The sequence below is a fragment of the Choloepus didactylus genome, chromosome 6, assembly GCF_015220235.1.
Source record: "Choloepus didactylus isolate mChoDid1 chromosome 6, mChoDid1.pri, whole genome shotgun sequence".
Classification (NCBI taxonomy): domain Eukaryota; kingdom Metazoa; phylum Chordata; class Mammalia; order Pilosa; family Megalonychidae; genus Choloepus; species Choloepus didactylus.
The window spans coordinates 47511797-47533946 of NC_051312.1; the positions used below are offsets into that span (position 1 = coordinate 47511797).

The following is a 22150-nucleotide window of genomic DNA, read 5'->3' on the forward strand; positions in this document are numbered from 1 at the left end:
TAATAGGGACAATTAATTATCACACATTCATACAAGAAAGTGTATTCTGCAGCCACTGACAACTGTTTATGAAGAATTTTAATGACAAAGGAAACTGCTCACAGAGGGCAAAAAAGCAAGATATAAAATTCTATACAATTATCAAATATACTAAAAATAGTAGTGTAGCAGCAAATACCAAAATTTGACAGGTAGCTTTCTGGGTAAAGGATTATTAATGATTTTTAGTTCCTTCTTTTACTTTATTTTCTAGAGTTGTGTCAGTATATTATCTTATCAGGAATAGACCCTTCAAATGAAAAACTTACTTTTTTAAAACCCATTACAAATATGACCCTAATGCACCACCTTGGAAACATGCCAACTTCCAAAACCTCACTGCTCTTTCCTGTTTCTTCAACAATGGTGCTCTGAAGCATGAGAGGAAACATGAAGTAAAAGGCAGTTTTTATATGGCAGCTAACATCCGTTAGAATCTTAAATTTTTCCCTGGCTTTGATAGAAGATACCAAAAAAACAGACATCTTAGGGAAGGAAATAGAAGACAAAACAGATTTTTATCTGCATTGTTTTAAGTCTCTTTCCTTTTAATGTAAGTGCAAGACCTTTTAGAAAACGTTTATGGTACTCCTAGAATATATTAGGGATTCTGAAGAGCCACTACATTAAGTCTACAAATTCGTATTTTATAGTTTTCTCGTGCCAAGAATATTAAGGTAGGTGTTGGAAATCAGCCAAGAAAATGGTGGCTTAATCACATACTCCTAACTGGAGAGACTTAACAGATTTACGTTTAGGTTTGTGTTCATAACAAGTTTGCTTTTTTCTAGGTGAAAACAAAGCCTTTGAAATCAACTCTGCTACAGAGCTCCAAAGCAGTCAAGATTAAAGATATTACTGATCTGACTGTCTCTGCTGGTGAAGATGACTGGCAGAGCCTCCTAACAAATCAAATAAATGAAATTGAAAAATTCTTAAGCTTGGAAAATGTCAACCAACCTAAAAAAAGAAAAGCAGAAGAAATGTTGGAAAAAACAGATTAAAATAAAATTCCTCAATGCTTTCAGTGGTGTACTGATTTAAGTGAAATGTTCATAGTTTTGACTAGAAAGAAATGACTGTTACAGCTAAAGCTTTAAAGTTCTCCTCACTACTCTAATTGTATTACTTGTAGGTATCCACTCTACAAATGCTTCATTTTAGATAGCTATTCTACATTTGCAAAGAGTTTTCTCTTAGCATCCAGTTCCCTTTAACTTACAAATTCTTAAATACTTTGTCTTCCCTCCAAATAACCTTTCTTCACAGCTTATTGTTCTTTGAAAATCCTTCCTTATTGACCACAGCTTAGGATGTATTAGCCGAGACAGACATATTGATCCTTTATATAATTTATTACTTTGTATCTCAGGAGTTTGTGATTTCTTTTACTTTAAATTTGAGATAATAAATGTGCAAACTAGTCAAATTTCAGTTTATAATGATTTACTATGGTTTTTAGATTTTTTTCCCCAAAAGAACAAAATAATTGCATAGAATTTCAGGTATCAGAAAGACTCAGAAGGCTGTTTTTCACTTTGTTCAAGTTTTGTTTCCAGGCGTTAAGTGTGTCATACAGTTGTTGCCACTGCTGTTTTCCAAATGTCCGATGTGTACTATGACTAAAAATTGAAAAATTAAAAACAAATTATTAGCCAACTTTTTATCCTCTAGTATTCTTTTACAATATCACACACATGTATCTAATTAAAAGTAAGGTTAAAAAGATAATTTAGAATTTAAGAGAATTTAAAAATTAAGAGGCTTATTTTTTTAAAAGTCTTTATCATATTAATCCTAAACCTTCTATTCTCCTGAACAACTATATAAGGCAGACAGAAAAGTCATTAGTATTCTAGCCAATGCTGAGCCATTAAATGAAATGTGCTGGAAAACAGGACTCTTTCATTAAATAAGCTAATCACATTCAGTCTGAACTTTAATAAAATTATGATAAATAGCAACTATTTAACTACAGTCAAGTGGTAAGAATACCACCTTGGTTCTTTAGTTAGAATATTAAACATTTAAGTGAAATAATCAGAACAACATAAACTGTTCTACAAAATGCTGTAAAGTGTTAAATGTCTTCTTACCTGACAACTACTTTTCTCTGGGTCTGATCAATTTTGCAGTAGACCATCTTAGTTCTTACTGCTGAAAGAAGACATTTTACATATGTTTATGGAAAATTCCCAAGAAAAATAGCTAAGGTATGAAACTATGACAATGTAAACCATAAACCTTTATAATGTTTTCCAACACTATTTTACAACTGGCTGTTTTAACTGAATAATAAGCAAAAACAATTTGATGCAATTAAGGTTGTGTGTCTGTCCGATGGATGCTGGGCCAATCTTTATTAAATTAATATCACATACAGTTTTTAAGAACTCTACATCCCCCACAATCACATGGGGGATAAAAACTGATTTCCTAAAAAGGAGTTATTTCTTTATAAAACTGTTAGAGATTTAGATCATTAAAGAGAAACTCAGCCAACAGTTCTGTGGATTTTAGGGATCTTAACTGTACAACCCCTCACTCCTACCCCCAACTTTCAAACTGGAAAGCTCAGAAAAAAAAACTCCTGAAATTTAATAGTTTGACAATAAAGCCTGTGCTCTTATCCACTGTGGTATATTCCTAAAGACTTTTGTTCTATGTGATTTCAAGAGACAGAAAAAACACCAAAACACATAGCAATTTATAGTTCCACCAAATTTTCACTCTACTACAAATGTATCTACTAATCTACTAAACATTCCTATTTGCTGCAAAAGAAGCTAGCTATGTTTGCATAAGACTTATTTTCAAGATAAAAATCTTACTATATTCCATGAAAGAGGAAGAGAAATTCTAGAAGAAAATGTTCTAATTGCCTTACCATCAATAACAAACGCTTCAACGTCATCAGCTCCAATCTGAAGTTCTTGCTGCATTGTGTCAAAAGATATTTCTTTATTTTCTACTGCCATTCCCATAAACGTAAGTAGTCTCATTTTTGCCATATTCTGTTCATGTAATAGTCCTGAATAACACAGTAGTGAAACCTGATGAGTATCCATACTACTTAAAGACCTGCCCAATTACAACTCTCATGTTAAACTGTGGACGTCATTGTGTTTGAGCATACTGTTTGTGATAAATAATAATTTGACAAAGATTTAACAAAGCTTTTTTACATTTGCAAACCATAAAATGACCCCTTAATTTACAGAATATTGAATCAAGTTACTATTTCCAGAACTACATTTCCTTATTACTGTAGTGCCACAGGTGATAGATAGGTTCAAAATTAGGAATGGGCCATAACAGTTTTAGGTCCTAGAAGTTTTTTAAGTTTTATATTTTGTGTATTGTACAACTGCTTAAAAAATTTTTTTTTGTGTATTATTGCATTTTAGGAGACAAAAGGTACAAAGTACACTTCATAAGACCATTTACTATTTAATTGAATTACTTAAGCTTATTTTCACTATAAATTCTCAATTTTTATACAGAATTCCTCATCTATTTGTCCTGTGCCAATCTCACTAATAAACATGAAATTTAAAAATATTTTCATAAATGTTTTTCAGTTATGAAAACATTCCATTTCCCTTCAGGTCACTTTGAATTTAATGCTTATAAATCAAAACTACAAAAGTGTGTTCATCATTTCAGTGTATATAGGCTGATACACAGTTAACACTAGACAGAATTAAATACTACATGAGCAGTGATACTTGTTCTTTCAAGGCAAAAACAAAATTGTACAAATAATTCAAATTTTGCTTTATAATTTCTACTGGAAACATGCTGTTATAATTATTCAGATCACAAACAACTGTTAGACCTAGAAGGAAAGTTAAGAAATTACCTATTCTTTATCCTTTCACTTTAAAAAACAATATTGAGGACTGAGAGTAAATGATTTATAGTCCCAGAGTAGCAGTGCTAGGTCTAGAATTCAGGTTCATTTACAAAAGAGAAGACTAGAAGTACAAATAAATATTTATAAATCCTGACCATCCAAATTGTTACCTGGTCCTCAGTAGAAGCCAAATTATAAAACAGTATCATATATACTTGATACTAACTTTACTAATTATTAATTAAATAAATAAAGAAAATTTCCAAAACTAATACAGATTATTTACTTGTTCCTCTTAAATATTCAAATTATGTGAACTCAGCAAATGACTGATCATGGAACATTTTAAAAATTGAGAGCTTCAAGTTTGTACCATTAAAAAAGTTCTCTAAGCACTTCATAAATGTTGGAAATTTATAACAATCATGTATTAACAGAAGACTCAGAAGAAGCCCATTAATACAGGCCATAATCGCCTGTTAATTAGCTGTTAATTATGATGCCAGCTTATTTGGCACAGATTCAACAAAAACATGGCCATCATAACTCAAATGAATGAGGTATACAAGTAAGTATTGCTACCTGTGTTTAATGGAAATCTACAAGCATCAAAAAATCAATTAGTGCACATTAACCCTAATTAACAAATGCAAATTAGATGCTGATTAACTTTCTGAGTCACGAAGATAGCAACTGGATAACACCAGATTACATGTGAACATGTTAGGGCAATTCAGCCGACACAAGATAATGCTACTGGTCGCCCAAGTTGTCAGTGTTAATAAAACAACAAAGTGTAACAACTGATGCCACCTGTGGAATCCAGACATCTGTAACTACAGACCTTCAGCTATAATAAATTCTTAACAATACATCTAAAACCAAAAATACATACATTTGATATCTTCCCAAAGGTATCTTTATAAACAAACATCCAATAAAAGATTGTTAATTTGCATAGATGCTCAAGAAACAAAAGGCTAATGAGGGAAACTTGGTTTCCAACTGGCACAATAAATTAGGAATGTTATTCTTTTCCTATCACAGAAAACAAGTACTAAAGAATTTCTCAAAGTCAGTGTTCAGTGTCATATTTCAATTTTAAAGTTATAAAAAATCTAATTTTATGGAAACATTTATTCATTACTAATATGTCAAAACCTTAATGCAGTAATAAAAAAATGTGCATCATTGAGCAATTTCTGCATTGTCACTGACCCGTCTTAAAATGCTGCAATATAGAAAACGCAATTTTAATGCATGCAATAGCTTATGAACCAGTGCTCCTTTGAAACAGTCAATTACACATCAATGGGGGAGTGTCAAAGTGTTAATTACTACTCCTTTTTCCTTGGTGCGTAAATAAAGAGGTTGCTGACATTAACATTCCATCACATAGCTTCATGCCACCAAACAAATTAACTGGGACAGAATGTGGTTTTCTGGGTCTAATGCACCTAGCAAAGCATTCTACACAAACGCACTTGCATCTACTTTATCTTAGTGTATTTTAAACGCCTTATTATTTTCAGAAAAATTCAACTTTCCCCAATTCCAATGCCTGCACAAAATTTACAGAAGACAGGAATTAATGATTCCCAAATCAAGGACTAACAGTATAATCAAAGATTATACCTGTATTCTTCATCTACATTTCCAAACAACCAGGAAAACTAAACAATTCCGTTTTAATATGGAAAATATAACCAACTTCTAATCTATTTTGATTATGGCCTAATAGAAAATTAAAACATCTTAGTTTCTTTGTTGACTTCATTGTCAAAAGCTTTGTAGTTTTAGAACAATTAAAACCTGTTCAAATGCCAATTTTCTAAGTTTTCTGTTTGTACTTTTAGTATGTTAGTAACATGTTCCAGAAGGAAATTAAAATACTAGACATATAGGAGGTTTGCTCAATGAGGATGAATAAGATTAAATTTGGCAAACATTTACAGAGCTCTGATTGCTAGACAAGAAAATTCAAAGATAAAAATCATAAAGCTAAGACTTACTATGCTGTGAACAAACTGTACTTAGGAAAGTTTCTCTTAGCGCATAAATTCACTACATCTCAATTTCTAATTTGATTTGCAGTTTCACTCAATTTGTTTAAAATGTTGTATACTTGCTGCAATTTGGTAATTTTCAACAGGGGAGAAGACTCCAAGCATAAAACAATATATTAAAGGGAAAAATTATTTTGGTTGCAATTATGTAACTGTGGCTTTTAAAACATGGCACTGAACTGGAAAATACAACTCAAAAATATAAATCCCCATACACTTAAGAATAAGGTATTCTATAAAGAAAGATTTTTATTTTAAACACTAATGTTTAGCTTAATAAAGTGCCCTTAATCACCAAATTTCGTCAGCTCTTAAAATCGAGTACTTCCAAAATCCAATTCAAAAAGTATAACACAATTCAAAGTTAGCATCTGAACTATAAGTCAATATTAAAATTTTATTTCAAGAGTTATTTTCAGGACAAAAATCAGCCTCATTCTTTTCATGTATTAAATTTCCAATTTTTAAGTTTTTTTAACCACAAAATAAGCGGTTTTCCTCTGAACAACTATCACTATTATTATCAAAGTAACAGGGATCTTTAATCCTTTAACCATGTTGTTTTATGCTCCTTTCCCCATTCCAAAATGTAAAAACACCTATCGAGTAGACTAATTGTATCTGAATCTTTTCTAAGCAAATGCTTCTTGCTAGAATTATACTTCAGAGAATCATGGTATAACAGTGCTGGAAGGGCCTATGAAGTCCAACAAACTCTTACGGAGAGGAAAAAAAGGCCCAGGTTTTCTGACTCCTAGTCTATATTCTTCCTATTACGAATACCACCCTCTACAACTTGGTTTTGGATTCCCAATTCATTCTAAGTGATTAATCTTCTAAACCCTTCACCTATGTTTGCTGCTGTTCCATCATACACAACTTGTTAGGATAATCTACAAATAAGGCTATGACTACCTCACTTTGCATAATAAAGCTGCATACTTCCCATTTCCCAAAGAATAAACCACAAAACTTACCAAGTGAATCAATGAAGTCTTTATTATTCTGATAAAACTTGACATATGATGCCAATTTAGCACTCACAAAAATGGTTAAAAGCTTTAGGGATAGAGAAAAAAAGAAGATACCATAAATACAGAATCAAGATTCAGGCTCGAGATATTTTTTAGACACTGACTCCCAACAATAAAAATCTCTACATTGCTTCCAGTACAGAAATATCTGTTTCATCAATTTACCACCCAAACCATTTGCTTTTATATGATTCAAATGAAAGAATCAGTCAATACAGTGAGTTCTAAATGATCTACACTGAAAGACAGTGGTAATGGCATAGTCCAAATGGAAAATAATCTAATATGTATTTATACTTGCATATGAAAAGTGTATTCATGCATTTGCAAATGTCAGATTTATCTTCCTAATCAGAGTTGACTGACACTAAATACTAAAAAGAATTTGTATTCTCTAAGTACATAATGGCCAGGCAAATGAGGAGATGAAACACAAGGAGGAAGAACAGAGCTGGTCCTAAATTTCAAAGTCTGTTCCTGATAAAGGAAGAGGATAAACAGTTCCTCTTTCCAGATCTCCCCAATAGTCAATTCATTAATACAAAGAAAATACACACTGCTTCAGTATGTAAGACTTAAGAAAAGAGAACACTTTTCACATTAAAAAGATAAACTACTTACATCATGAATAAGCTCGCCTTCCAAAAACTTGACTGGTTTTAAAGTAAGAAGATGGTCAAAAAGAAATGCATTTGGATCTTTCAGAGCTCGTACAATACACCTTAATTAGGAAACAAAAATGCAAGCTCAAGAGTTTTGAAATTCTGATACTTTTCACTGACTATTTACAAAGCATAAAATATGTTTAATTCAGTGAAATACCTGAGAGGCCAATATACATAGTATAAATAAAGCTAAAATATTGGGGCTAAAACAGGCCAATAAATCTTATTTATCAGGTATATAAATTTAGTTTTAACAAAATGAAATAATATAGTTGTAGACAAAAACATAGCTGGAGAGAAAGCATGAACAAGGTAATCAAAGAAATAAATAGCAAAACAGCAGCACTGCCCTTTCCATATGTCAGAAACCAAGCTAAGTGCTTTACATGCGTTATCTCACGTAATCCTCACAACTGTAAAAGAAATAGTAATATCCTATTTTATTTTTTTGATTTTATTGACGATGAAAGAGCCTGAGAGCGCACAAGTGACTTGTTGAATAATAAGTACTAATTAAGTAGTGGAGTAAGAATTTGAGTCCAGGCAGCATGATCTCAGAACCAAAATCTTTACTACTAACTACCCAGTTTCCCAATACCCTTCATGTACAGTTCAATGTGAGGCAATAACCCCACAAGAAAGTTACCATAATCCCAGTTTCAGAGATTTAAAAATCTGATTTCTTTTGAATTCAAGTGTTTCTCATAAGATTAAGTTGTTACTGAGTACACAAAGGACTGCCTAAAGCCCTTATTCTCATTACTAATAGGCTAATTTTTGGCAAGCCACCAAATTTTCCTCATCTACATACCTTAATATTAAGGTAAAATTGATCTAAGATCAGGTTCTAGTTCTTAGTTTGGGATTATCATCCCCATACCAGCAATACTCCATATGGCAAATAGCAAACACCATGTAGCTATTTTACATGTAACCTATGGTTCTTCAAGATCAAATCATGAATTCTACAGTCTATATTAGAATTTCCATGGAGCACACAATATCGAATGGTTTGGGATTACTGGGAGTTTCAGAGTTACACAACTGAATACTGTAGCTCCTCTAATAAGGTTCTGACAGCCCCATTAGAGCAAACATGTTACATTACCTGTGAGCATCAACTCGAGCCTGAGAAGCATTGTCCTCTGTGTAACTTCCTAGCAATTCCACCATGACTTTTGAAGCAGCATCACTGAAAAGAAGTATTGTTTTAGGAATGTCAAAATACTGTTACCATTCATTTATTCAGAAATATGTACTAAAACGCCAGGTACTGTGCTGATAATACATACAATGATCCATAAAAGAGACGATGCCTTGTCTATGGGAAAAGTCATGGGACTTGCATTCTAGTAGGAAAGACAAAATTAAGCAAAACATAATAACTAATGATTAATTGTTGTGAAGAAAACAAATGGTGATATAATGAGGTAACAAGGGTGGAGGCAGGAAAGAGGAAGCTGCTTTCTATAAAATGAGCAGGAAAAGAGATAGCATGTAAGTAGAGACCTAAAGGATGTAAAATAATTAGCCTTGAAAAGTGCTGGGGGTGAATGTTGGAGGACAGATAGCAAGTCAAATGGACTCAGGTGGGAAAAAAGTTGTGTGTGTTCTAAAAACTGTCACCAGATCAGTATGACTGAACCTGAGTCCCACCTAAATATTTCAGTAACTTTACTAAAGATATCTTCCCAATAAATTATCCTCAAAATTATGTGGATATCAATTTTAACTGCAGTGAAAATGGCAAAGTAATGACATGCATTCATTTAATTTGGACTCTTAGAAAAATGTTTATCTTTACCCTTCATTTCTTCCTTCAAATTGATGAATTTTGGCCAGTTATAGAAAGCATTGTTAACTAAGGAGAACAATGTTGTTTTCATTTTTTATAAAAACACTTTTCTTTCCCACATCCGGATTCCATCCGGCCCAAATCAGTAGAAACACTTTAAAATGTTAAATGGTATTTATTCTAATAGTTCTTCAAAGCTAAGGTTTACCAGATATATCAATATAAGGATAGACAAATCTCTGCATTGATTAAGATAAAATGTTGGATTATTTTACAAAAGATGGTTAAGTAGTAACCAAAAATTTTAAGAAAAACAATGTTTACTCATAGGTCCATTGCAAGAACAGATATATTTCATTTACCAGTTTTAGCAGTCATGGTACACTTGTATTTAGTACACACCAGCTAAAGGAATCTTTAATTCATGCAGATAGAATAAAATAATCCATTTAAAGTACACAGCACAACATCTGATACATAGTATCAGGCTCAAGAAAATGTTAACCATTGTTACCCTTTAAGATACACCACACTATTTGCATGCAACAACCACAAAGAGAAATCAAATTGTATTAAGGGGGCACCCAAAAACATAAGCATTCTTATTAAGAAGAACAAGGCAAGTCTCAATTCTTTTTAGAAACAAGAAAATATACAATTTATTTTTTTTTAAATCTCAAAAATTTAAATTAGCACCACGAAAGAAAATTACAGCATTTATATAACCATCCTCTTCCAGTTCCCTAATGTGAATAGCATTCATCCATTCAGCAATACATCAGTCCCTACTGTGTGCCAAAAACTTCTTGGGAATATGATGATCACAGACAAAGTTCTCTCCCTTCACTGAAACTACAACTCATTTTAACAAAGGGTGTTAAAGATAAAAATAGAGGATGCTATAGAAAGGATAAACCTACCTAAACTTAGAGAAGTGTTTCAGGCAAAGAAACAAAGTTGAATGCAATCTAGAACAGTGTTACACAAACCTCCCATAAAGGATAAGATAGTCAATACTGTATTTTAGGATTTGCAGGCCATATGGTCTGTTGCAACTACTTGACTGTTGGTGTGAGAGGGCAAAAGCAGCCACAGACAATACATAAATGAATAGGGATGACTGTGTTCCAATAAAACTGTATGGACATTGAAATTTGAATTTCACATGCTCAAGTGTCATGAAATAGTGTTCTTCTTTTGATTTTTTTCCAGCCATTTAAAAATACAAAAACCATTCTTGGCTTTTGGACCATGCAAAAACGGGCCAACCACCGGTCCGAAATGGGAATGAGCACAGTGCTTTATGGCTTGGGACAGATATCTAGAGAAGGAAAAGCAAGGAAAAGGATATGGGGGCAGAAATGGAAGGGGGGGTTCATATAAACAAAGGAAGATGATTAGATGATTACCATCATTTAATGATTTAGAAAATGAAAACCTAAAGAATGACATGCTGAAATTAAAAGACCACTACCGATACAGTTCTAACAACCCAGAGATGTAATGATGTAATGACATAATGAGTGATTAAATAAAGGAGACGGAGAGGAAGGAATCAAGAATGTCATCCAGATAGATCACTTAGGCAGAGCTGGTGCCATTCACTGAGATAAGGAACACACAACAGTAATTTAGAGGGAGAAAATGATGAACTGTTTTTGGTCACATTGAGTTTAAGGCATCTGTGGGCCACATCCAAGTAGAACCCTTGGAGCCAGTTGGACATACAGATCTGAGGCTCAGAGGAGAAACCTAGGCTAGAGACGGCTCTTCATTCAGTAGGTGACAGAAGCCATGTGGATGGATGAGATCACACAGACAGAATAGAAAAAGTTCCTACACCAAAATCCTGAACACTGCTGGCATTTAAGGAAAACAGCAGAGAATTTACAAAGGAATCTGAAAATGAACTGCCAAAGAGAAAAATAAGGAGTGGTGTCACCTAAGCCAAGAGAATTAAGCATTTCTACAAGGGAAGGGGTAGTAACATGCCGCTGAGATGTCAAGGAACACAGAAACTGCAGAGTATCCACTGTACTGCATCGGTTCTGTTTTCTTAAAAATGAAGGAAATCAAATATTAGAAACTAATTTTCACAAGATCAAACAACTGGGAGAAAGCCAGTTCTTATATGTGCAAAGTGTTTTAAAATATTTTAATCTTAATGCCTTGGAAAGGGTGTACTCTCTAGTTCCACCACTTGTATTGTCTTAACATCTATGCCTCTTCTAACCACTGCTTTTGCAACACATTTTTACTTCAGAAATAGTCATTCAGTCAACAAATATATAATGAGCGCCTATCAATGTCAGAAACTGTCCTAGGCACTGGGATACCATAATGAATAAAACAAAGTCTCTGCCTCATGAAACTGAGATTCTAGCAGGGAGAGACAGATACTAAATATTAAAATAAATACATAGTATGTCTGTTAGTAACAAGTGCAATGGTGAAACAAAACAAGAATGAGGAAAAAGCAGTATGGGGGGGGGTAGTGGTGGTGGTACTATTATTTATACAGGTGACAAGGAAAGCTCTCTCCAATAAGGTAACAACTGAGCAGTCCTGAAGAAGGGAGGGAGCTTCGTGGATATGAATGCAAAGTGTTCCAGGGAGGGCCAGTACCAAGGCCTTAGAATTGGCTTTGGCTTTAATGTTAAATGACATGGGAAGCCATTAGAGAGTTCTGAGTAGAGAGGAGACACATTTGATGTCTTCCATATTAAACAGAACTTTCTGGCAGCTCTATACTAAGAACAGACTGTAGAGGGACAATGACTAAAGCAGGTAAAATGGTTAAGAGGCTAAATCAATAATCAAGGAAGGGAATAATGGTGACTTAGACCACATGTTTGCAATGGAGGTAGTAAGAATAGGCCTGATTTTAGATTTATTTTAAGGATAAAAGTAGCAGGTTGTTGAGGGGTTGGATATGGGATATGAGACAAAGAGAGGAGTCATGATGAATCCCAGGTGTTAGACCTGAGCAATTAAAAGAATGGAAATGGCATTTCCTGAGTTGGGAAAAACTGAAGGAAGAACCAGTTTAGAAGGAAAAATCAATAGCTCATTTTTGCAGATGTGAAGTTTGAGATGCCTTTTGGACAAATGAACGGAAATGTTAAATAGGAATAGACATCTGGAGTTCAGGGCAGAAATAAAGGAGATAAAAAATAAATTATGAGACTGAATGAAATCATTTAGGCAGCAGTGGCTCTCAACTGGGTGTTTGGAAGTATATGGCATCTTTTGTAGGAGCTGTTAACGACTGGAAAGTACTGCTGGCATTTTGGTAAGTGAGGGCAGGGATAGTAAATAATCTTGCAATAAACTCAATAATCTAGCAATACCAAGAACCGTCTTACCCAAAATGCCTTTGGCACCCAGCCTCCCCGACAATCACAGCAAAACAAAACGAAACAAAACAAACAAACAAAAAATCCACAAACATCATGGGAGTAGAAAAAAAATCCCAGGAGTGATTCACTCCAAAATTTAGAGTTATGATGAGGTAAGAGAAGAACCAAGAAAGAAGAGGGGCCCCCGGAAGCCAACTGAGGAGAATGTTTCAAGAAGGAAGGAGTAATCATATGTGACAAATGTTGCAGATCTTTTCTAATATGTTAACCTGGGACACGTCTAGTAGAGATCATATGGGTTCTGATGTCTTATCTCTATTTCTCTGAGTATTAGCTTTGGAATTCTTAGGAACATTACTTCAGTCACTTCCTTTCTATTCAAAACAGACTGAGGACCAATCATCCAATGAACAGTCATTAACTCTGATAAGCATTCTTGGCATTTGCAGAGAAACCACAACACCCATCATTTAACATTACTGCATCTGAAAACAGCTGAATTTCTAAAGGTAAGGCGTGAAAATATTACAAGGTTGGCGATAGGAAAATAACACGCAACAATTACTAAGTGCTTTTTCAATAATGGTAAGCCACTGTCTTGGAACTTTACATGTGAATTATCTTGTTTAAATCTTTTGACAACCCTATGAGGTAAGTACTATTACTATTTCCATTTCCAAGGTACAGAAAGATTAAGTAATTTATTTAGGGCCATAACAAGTGGCAAATCCAAGATGTGAATTCCGTTAATGGGGCTCCACAGTATGCACACTTAACCAGTTTATAAATGCATTTCTTTCTTGTAGAAATGTCCTTCCATGTTGTTTTGCACAATAAAGTCTTCCCACCCTCCACCAAAAATAAAACTTAATCAGAGACAGCCACCAATGCTGGCATGTAAAAGCTAATCAAAACAAAACATTGAAATAACAATACAGATTTTTCCTTCTGGTACTACCTTTATCTATGTATTATTTAATATATCACTTTTGTTACATATTGCAACTTGAAAAAAACGTGAAATAACTGATGGTTTCCTAAATGACTTCATTTATAATAGTCGCAATCTCAAATACCAACCAAATCCTAAAACTCATGATACCTTTATATGAAGTGAAACCATGAAGTTTGGATTAAAATACAGATTCACTCTCAAGTAGCTTTTATGCTCTCCTTTTGAAATGGTCTTGTGGTACAAACTACCTATTCTTAACACTTTACAGACAACTGGCAGGAATGCCGCCATGTTTGCTAGTATGTAACAGACAGTATTCACTGATTCAAAATAGCATAAAATAGGCTATAATTGCAAGATCCCTTGCCCATTTTATGATGATATTTTCCAACTTTTACAACAAAAATATAAACAGTCTGCAAAATACTCACATTATCTTATTTAACATAAGAGAAACATTAGTCTTGCTGATCATCTCTAATATGTTAAATACTCTAACACTAAAAGCCACTATAAAAATTGGGCAACAAAACTAAATGAAGACGAAGTTCGGTCAAAAAGCTAGGATTCTCTTTCACTAAACAACAATAATTCTATAAATTGGGCCAAACCTATTGTTTGAAAGGCATCCCAAAACTGGGAATACAGAAGAATAAGTATTTTGGGTGTAAAAAGTATGTCAGGCTGATCAAGCCTTAAAAACCCAAAATATCTTGCAGAAGCCAAACAGGTACTCATCTAGTATGGTCTACTGCAAAGCTTCATCTCAAGGGCATTGTTTATATAAGAGACTTTGACTGGGCTAACTTTGATTGATAAACCTTCCTACCATTAAACAAAAGTGATAGCACAACCCCGAACTAAGACATCAAAGCACCGTTAAAGTACTTGGTCTAATGTTATACACAGCTTTGGGATTAACAGTTGTACCACTGTTGTTGTTGTTTTTTTAAAAAAAAAAAAAAAAAAAAAAAAAAAAGCAACTCTTTGAAAAGTTCAAAGATGTAGGAAAACCACTTTAAATTTTGCAGTTATCTTTAACTTAGGTGAAATTTACAGAAATATATTTATAGCAACATAGTGGAGGATAAAGTAGAGCAGAATTACTCACCCTACTTGTCTTTAAAAAAACATCCTCACCTACTTATGTTGTCTGTTAAGTTGTTAAGTTAGTTCATTAACTCTGAATACCTTTTCTTACAATCCACAAGTGCCTCATAAAGTAGCCTTAAAAGGGTGTGTTTTTTTTCAGTGGTGAGGTTCCAGTCAGAAATCCATTTTCTAACCTATGGTGAGAATGACAAAAGGAGAAAATTTAGTCACGCAGTTGAATATATTTTCATAACTTAAAAGGTAACACTTAGAGCACACATATTTACTGTTTACTTTAGTTATAATATAAAACTGCATTTCTTATAAGCATAACAAGTATTCCACAAAATAACTCACTTGATCCAGCTCAGTTGGAATGTACTGGATAGCCCCACAGGACGCAGCCACTTTAATGAGGCTGCAATACACTGTATATCTCACAGGAGTATTCTTATCCATCCCATGGAAGAGATTGCTTAGCCTGGTCAACAAATAATAAAGCAACATTTGAGATCAGCAACTCTAGTGAGTAAGTTGAGGATATCATTTCTTAAAAACATGTTTGCTGCTAAAAAGTCCTCAGGCTTATGGAATAATAGCATAATAATAATAACAACAAATGACATTTATACAGCATTTCCTATGTGCCAAGCACCATTCTTTTCATTCCACATCATTTAACAAACCTGAGGCAGGGAAGTACTATCAATAACTTCACATTAGAAGGAAGACAGGCAAAGAAAGGTTACATGACTTGCCTAGTAACATAGCTAATTAAGAGCCACAGTTAATGGTAAAGTTCCAGAATTCCTGCTCTTAACCATTACATGATAGTGACATGAAAATAGTGCCTTGAAAAAAAACTCAACCTCTTTCAGTTCTTAACTTACAACTGAAGCCTCAGAGATGGGCGTTCACCTTCCCGAAATTTGACCAGCTTTTCACATAGGCTTTCAATGAGAGCTTCTTGCTTGTCTGGTTCCAGGATCAAGAGGAGGGATACCACACTGTTCATCACACTTTCAACATCTACACATGTATTGATAATACAATCAATCAAGAATGATACTATAATACTCAATGTTTCAGGTTAAACACGTATTTCAAATATATTCATACACTGAAGATAATTAAACAGTGTCCCTAAAACACTTTAAAAAAAATCTAATCTGGCCACTATAATGAGTTATAAAGGACAGATACGTTTCCTTCAATGGAGTGCAACAAAAATATAGTATACATAATTCAAACTAAACTAGCTCTGTTGAATAGTTAACATTCTGAATGCAACCTACACATTTTATTAAAGAGGCGGGAAATTGCTACCTGGGATTTGGTGTCCGCTAGAATACCTATCCAGTAAAACAGATAGCTCATTTACACGTCTAACTATATATATGGTTTCATTTTTCATTCGTTTGATATTCAATCATTTGGAAATTACTGGTTAGGTCTTAGGATAGGATGCTTTCCCAATTGAGAAAAATTTAGTACATGGACATATAAAACAATTTAGCAATCGAAGTTGTCAACTTTCTGGTTGGGTCACTAATTTTCTGAATACTATAAGATAGTAATCATATGCTAAATTTAATCTCAAACATTGATTAAAGGTTTCAGACTCCCAATATCCTAATTTTTCCCATTTTATGTCAATAAATAGGAAATCATCCAAATAATTAAATGCCTTTTAGATTCCTTGAAATTATACCCTATTTGTTATTAATCTAAACCTTATGAAAAGAAAAGAGCTTTATTTTTTTTTTCAGTTCATTCTGAAATTATCAGCATTTATGTATAGTAACACTCAAAAAATATACCTGACCTAAGATGGTCTCTCGAAATAGGCTTATTTAATATATATGAGGTTACAATAAACTGAAGGTATATGCAAAGATGAAAGACTAAGGGTTTAATCTAAGGTCTGAAACATGAAACATACAATATAATTCCAAGAAAATAAAAATAGGCCCTTTAATGTTAATAACAAATACTGCAAAAAATTAAAACAAACCTTTATCATCTTTCCTCAGACACACATCACAGGCTTCAATAATTTGAGCTAAATCTATATGAAGTCCAACCTTCTGAGTTCTCTTCTGAAATTTCAGCTCCTTTCGATTTTAGATAAGCTCGAAGCTCAGCAGCCTGTTGAATCAAATAAGACTGCTATAAATCTATGAAATTGACTATAAATGTCAAAACACAAGAACTCAAACCATTCTGTTGTATTTCTGAAATACTAAAATTTAAACAGTGTATTTAACTATGGTCCACATGGGTCACCTTCAGAATCTCTCATATCACTTGCATCCTGCTGGACTTCCTTTCTAATATAATCAAAGTTTTTTTACTTGAAGGGGAATATGACATTGTGAAAAGTCAATCTTTTTATCTGAGACAAGCACTTTGGGAGATACAAAGATGAAGTCTGCAAATGTTGCCTTGAACAGAATATTTATATCAAACTGGGTCTAGTACATACATAATTTTTCAAAATGCAAAATGCTTAACTTGGTCAAAAAGCACTTTTGGACCTATAAAAACACAACTACAGTACTGCATTCAATCACTTGAATATTAACTCTGCTCTCTTTTCTCCAGTTCAATGAGACGAGGTGCCATGGGGGGAAAAAGAGGGTATTGGTTTAGAGCAGAAATCCTCCAAATGGAAATGGAATGGGCAGCATGTCAGAATCTCTACCTCTTCACCCCAATCTCTACCATATGAAATACTATTATGGAGTGACAGCCCTAAAAATGTACTGGAGAGGGAAAGGGTAAAAAAACCCTACTGATCCAAAGAAATTTGGGCTGCAAAGACGAAGTATTAAGTGTCCACCTTATTGCCTATATGCAGTATTTAATAAGTGTTCTTCATTAGAGGGCTTGGTATTCATGGTAACTAAATATGAATATAAATGGCATTTAAGATAATAAAATGAAGAACTTACAGAGGCAGATGAAACAACAGCATTAATAAATGAACAGGTATCACATTTTCTAGTCCAAACAAAATTTCTGAAGGCCATCAAAGTTTTTAAACTCACAAATATGTTCGACTATTTCTGAAAAGTACATTAAACCTATAGATCTGATGGTGCTATCTGATTACAAGAAGGTAGCAAGTTAAAGACTTCAATAGGAATTAGTATTGTAAACAAGATTAGACAGGTTTTTTGTTTTTGTTTTCATTTCCCCTTACTTTGCTCTTCGGGACTGAGCATCTGCATTTCTACCATGGAAAAAAATCACATCTGCAACTTTAAAGGTTATCTTAGACTAGGTAAAGACGTATTCTCCTATGGAAACCAAAATTTCTAAATTAGTGGAGTAGCACACACACAAAAAAAGACTCAGAATACAGTTTTCAGTTCTATAAATTTGAAGTGTTACTTAAAGAATGTCATTTGGTGTTTAGTTTATCTCCCACCAACTATCGTGAGACTTTTGTTATGGGGAAAATGAGGAGCATCAGCTCTCCATACCAAAAGGGCAAACCCCAAATAGTAAATTTTAAAACACCAGGATGCTACACGGGATTTCTGCTCGAAGTCAGAATGACTATCCAACTTATTATTATAGAAAAGGCCACCAGGTGTGCATGCTTCATGGTCAGGAAGGTGGAATTGACAGGTTTTCGGGTTAACGAACTGCCAACCATGCACAAGTAGAAATATAAAATACGTGTCTACGAGTCACCTTCGCCTTTGATCCTTAGTACATTCTGATCCTTAGTACAAAATTACTTTCCCCTAAACGGCTTACACCGTCAAAGATTCGTCAACTTCCACCCCAGATGTGGCTGTATTTGGGGGACGAAGCAGATCCTATCCCTAATCATTCAAAAAGTACTAGGCCGTCAGAAGTGACTTTGGGCTGGGAAAGTCCCGAGGCCAACCAGAAAGTCGGCAAAGGAGGCTCAGGCCCCACGCTGGGATCACGAGCAGCTGGGTAGTGCAACCCTGGCAAAGAATGCGCTCTTCTGGCTCGCGGCCTCCCTACTCTCCTATAGAAGGAATGAATTGCAAGTCTCAGCCCCCGGAATAGCTCCGCTGGGCAGCTTCTCGCCAATTCCTGAGACTTCCCCCACCCCACCGTGTCGGCGCCCGCGGCCGGGGAACACACCTGATCTTCCTCACTGATATCGATGAAGGCCGGAACGCTCATGATGAGAAGCCTGGGCGCCAGAGACGCTCCACTCGAAACCACGCCGACCGGAAAAAGGAATTGGATTGCGCGGCGGCGTCTCACAACTGCTTCCGGGTTACACCGCGCAGGTCCCAGAGTGTCGGGGGCGGGCTCAAGACCGGCGAGGCTGCCGAGGCCAATCTGAACGCGCGCACTCGCCGGGGCTGGCGCGGAGGCGTGGCGGAGGCGCCTGTGTGGTGTCTCGCGGTCAGGGCCCGCGCTGTTTTCGCGGCCGTCCGCTTCCAGGTTTGCGTCGCTGGGTATTGTGCGTATTTCCTCCCGGGTCGCTTATCTCGCCTCCCTTTTGAAACTTTTAAGCCTGTTCATAAAACGAAAACTACTTGTGCTCAGAAAAATTGTTCCCCTGTAGCCTTGCTCCTTCTGCCTGTCCGTCTCAGAATGGATTTCAAAGCGCCTGATATTCCTTCAGTCAGCATGGGGCCCTGCTTCCCTTTACACGCCACGGGGTCGAACTCACTTGGCAGTCCTGAAAGAACCTTCGAGGAGTGCGTCTGCTGTTGAGCACTTCTTTTTTTTTTTTTTTTGTTCCCAGTTATAATTTAACTCACCTTTTAGCAAAACTTTATTGAAAGACCGGAGGACAGGCAGCATTCCCTGTGCTGGAGACAAGGGTAGTTTTCGAAAGAAGCTCCCGCATACAGCTTATCTTCCAGTGGGGGCACACATTAAAATGAACACATTAAAAAGTAATTAGAAAGGTCCTGGATGGTTATCATGCTTTACAGCATAGACCCCAAATCAGATTCCTTGGAGTGAAATCCCAACTGCACCTTTTGGTGTGTATGCAATCTGAGGCAATTGCTTAACCACAGAGTCTCAGTTTCCTCTTGGAAAAATAATAATAGTTAAGTACTGACCTCACCGTTTTGTTATGAGGATTAAGCTAATATGTTAAGCACTTAGAACAAGGTGAGCACTGTATATGTTAACTATTATTAATTATTGTGGGTAACATGTTAAGTAGCTCTAAAAGAAAACAAATGCAGAGAAAGAAGATGGTGGGTATGGGTATGTGTGCACATTATTTTAGATAGAATGATCAAAGAAAATGACTCAAGATACTGAGACCTGTAGGAAACGAAGGAGGGAACAGTAAGGAAATCTGCAGCAAGGCTTTTCGTGCAGAGGACCTGAAGGAAAAGGACTTGAGGCAGGCACGTGCTTTGAGGTATTCAACAGCAAGAAATCCTGTGGCCTGATTTTGAATAAGAAATGCAGAGAACAAAAGGAGGGAAGATAGCCAGCACCAAATCATTTGGGTCTTGTAGGCCATGATGAGGATTTTGGCTTTGACTGTTAATGAATTGGGAAGGAAGCCTCTGACAGGTTGTGAGCAGAAGAATGCAAGATCAACATTTTTTTAAGGATTTTGCTGGCAGATGCCTTGCAAATTGACTTAAGTTGGACAAGGACCAAAGTAAGGATATCAGTTAGGAAGCTATTTTACAGAAAGCCAGGAAAGAGAGTATGGTGGAGTGGTGGTGAGAAATTGAATTCTGAATGTTTTAATGCTAAAACTGATAAACAGTTTACTAAAACATCAGATATAGGGTGTGAGAAAAAGAGAAGTTAAGACGCCTCCAAATGTTTTGGCCTGAACTCAGGTTGGTGCCTTTCACTATTCTGGGGCAGATTGTCTACTTGCAGTAATTGCATGCTTGCCTCTTACTTGAAAATGTAAGAAAAAGCAGTTAGTAAGGAGGCCTTGAGACATGCCAGGATGGTTACTGTTTTATTTAGGAAACTAGGTAAAATTAAGTTTAAAAAAAAAATAAAAAAAAATAAAAAGATGGGAAATTGAACAGTAAGAAAACAAACAACCCAATTTTTTTTAATGGACAAAAAATTTAATGCTTCACAAAAGAGGAATATATGGATGGCAATAAGCTCCTGAAAAATACTCATGGTTTTAACTTGTATTAAATATAAGTGAGTTACCATTACTCACTTATAATAGCTAAAATGTTTTTTAAAAATACCAACACCACCAAGTGCTAACAAGGATGTAGAGCAACTGGAACTCTAATAAATTGCTAGTAAGAATGCAAAATGGGAAGCAACACAGTGTAGTATTGAAATCAAGATAGACAAATAGAACAAAGGAACAGAATGGAGAGTCCAGAAATAGACTCATACACATACGATCAATTGTTTTTTGAGCAAGATGCAAAGGCAATTTAGTCTTCTCTACAAATAGTACTAGATCAATTAGATATCCATATGCATGAAAAATGAGAGTGAATCCATACCTTGCACCATATAAAAAAATTAACTTAAAGTGGATCTTACACCTTATATTATTCAGGGTTCTATCAGAGACCTAAAGGTAAAATCTAAAACTTTTAAACTTCTAGAAAGCCATTAGAAGAAAATTCTTTTGACCTTGGGTAAGACAAAAATTTTTTAGATCCATCACTGAAAGCATGAGCCATAAAAGAAAAAAAATTGATAAATTGGACTTCATTAAAATTAAGAATTGCTCTTGGAAAGACACTGTTAGAATGAAAAGACAGTCCTCAGACTGGGATAAAGTATTGGCAAACCAAATGTAAGATGAAGGCCTTATGTCCATAATATGTAAAGAACTTTCAAAACTCAATTATATGAAAATACTGGTGAAAAGTCTATATTTGTTTCCAATGTAGCTAAAGCATAAAAGCATCAGTTGGAGAGCCTACTTGGGTTTGCACACACAAAAAACCAATCTAAGGAAAGACAAGTATCTGAATGAGTAAAGATCAGCTCTTGTGGTACACTAGGGAACTCATGTAAGTGAAAAACTCCATAAATATAAATACCTTGAGTCTGGAAAAATCTCTGTTAGAAAGTAAACAACTAAATTTTAAAATTAGTTAAAGTACTTGAATGGGCTGCACCTAAAAATATATAGATATCTATAAGCACACACAAAAAATGCCAGTATCTTTAGTCATTAGGGAAATGCAAATTAAAACCACAATTAGATATCACTATGCACCTACTAGAATGTCTAAAATGAAAAAAAAAGAAAAGAAAAAGAAAAAAAACAACATACCAAGTGTTGGCAGATACATGGAGAAGCACTGCCGGAAATATAA

General features: G+C 34.9%; 2 protein-coding genes across 3 annotated transcripts in view; one reads left to right on the plus strand and one right to left on the minus strand.

Annotated features, from left to right (window-relative positions):
* Window positions 1-1688, plus strand: part of CCDC73 (coiled-coil domain containing 73) — a 250565-nt gene extending 248877 nt beyond the window's left edge. For both annotated transcript variants that reach the window (XM_037838965.1, XM_037838966.1), the window contains one exon: window positions 831-1688. In XM_037838965.1, the coding sequence (XP_037694893.1) occupies window positions 831-1043 (213 nt within the window). In that variant the 3' untranslated portion in view covers window positions 1044-1688. The remainder of the gene's footprint in view (window positions 1-830) is intronic.
* EIF3M (eukaryotic translation initiation factor 3 subunit M) lies at window positions 1469-19046 on the minus strand. The gene is given in 12 exon segments (XM_037838967.1): window positions 1469-1661; window positions 2136-2196; window positions 2927-3070; window positions 6939-7020; window positions 7617-7716; window positions 8769-8852; window positions 14961-15055; window positions 15219-15342; window positions 15752-15890; window positions 16876-16942; window positions 16944-17009; window positions 18990-19046. Coding segments are annotated over 12 exon segments (1125 nt in total). The 5' UTR covers window positions 19032-19046; the 3' UTR covers window positions 1469-1540.
* Window positions 19047-22150: the final 3104 nt, after the last annotated feature.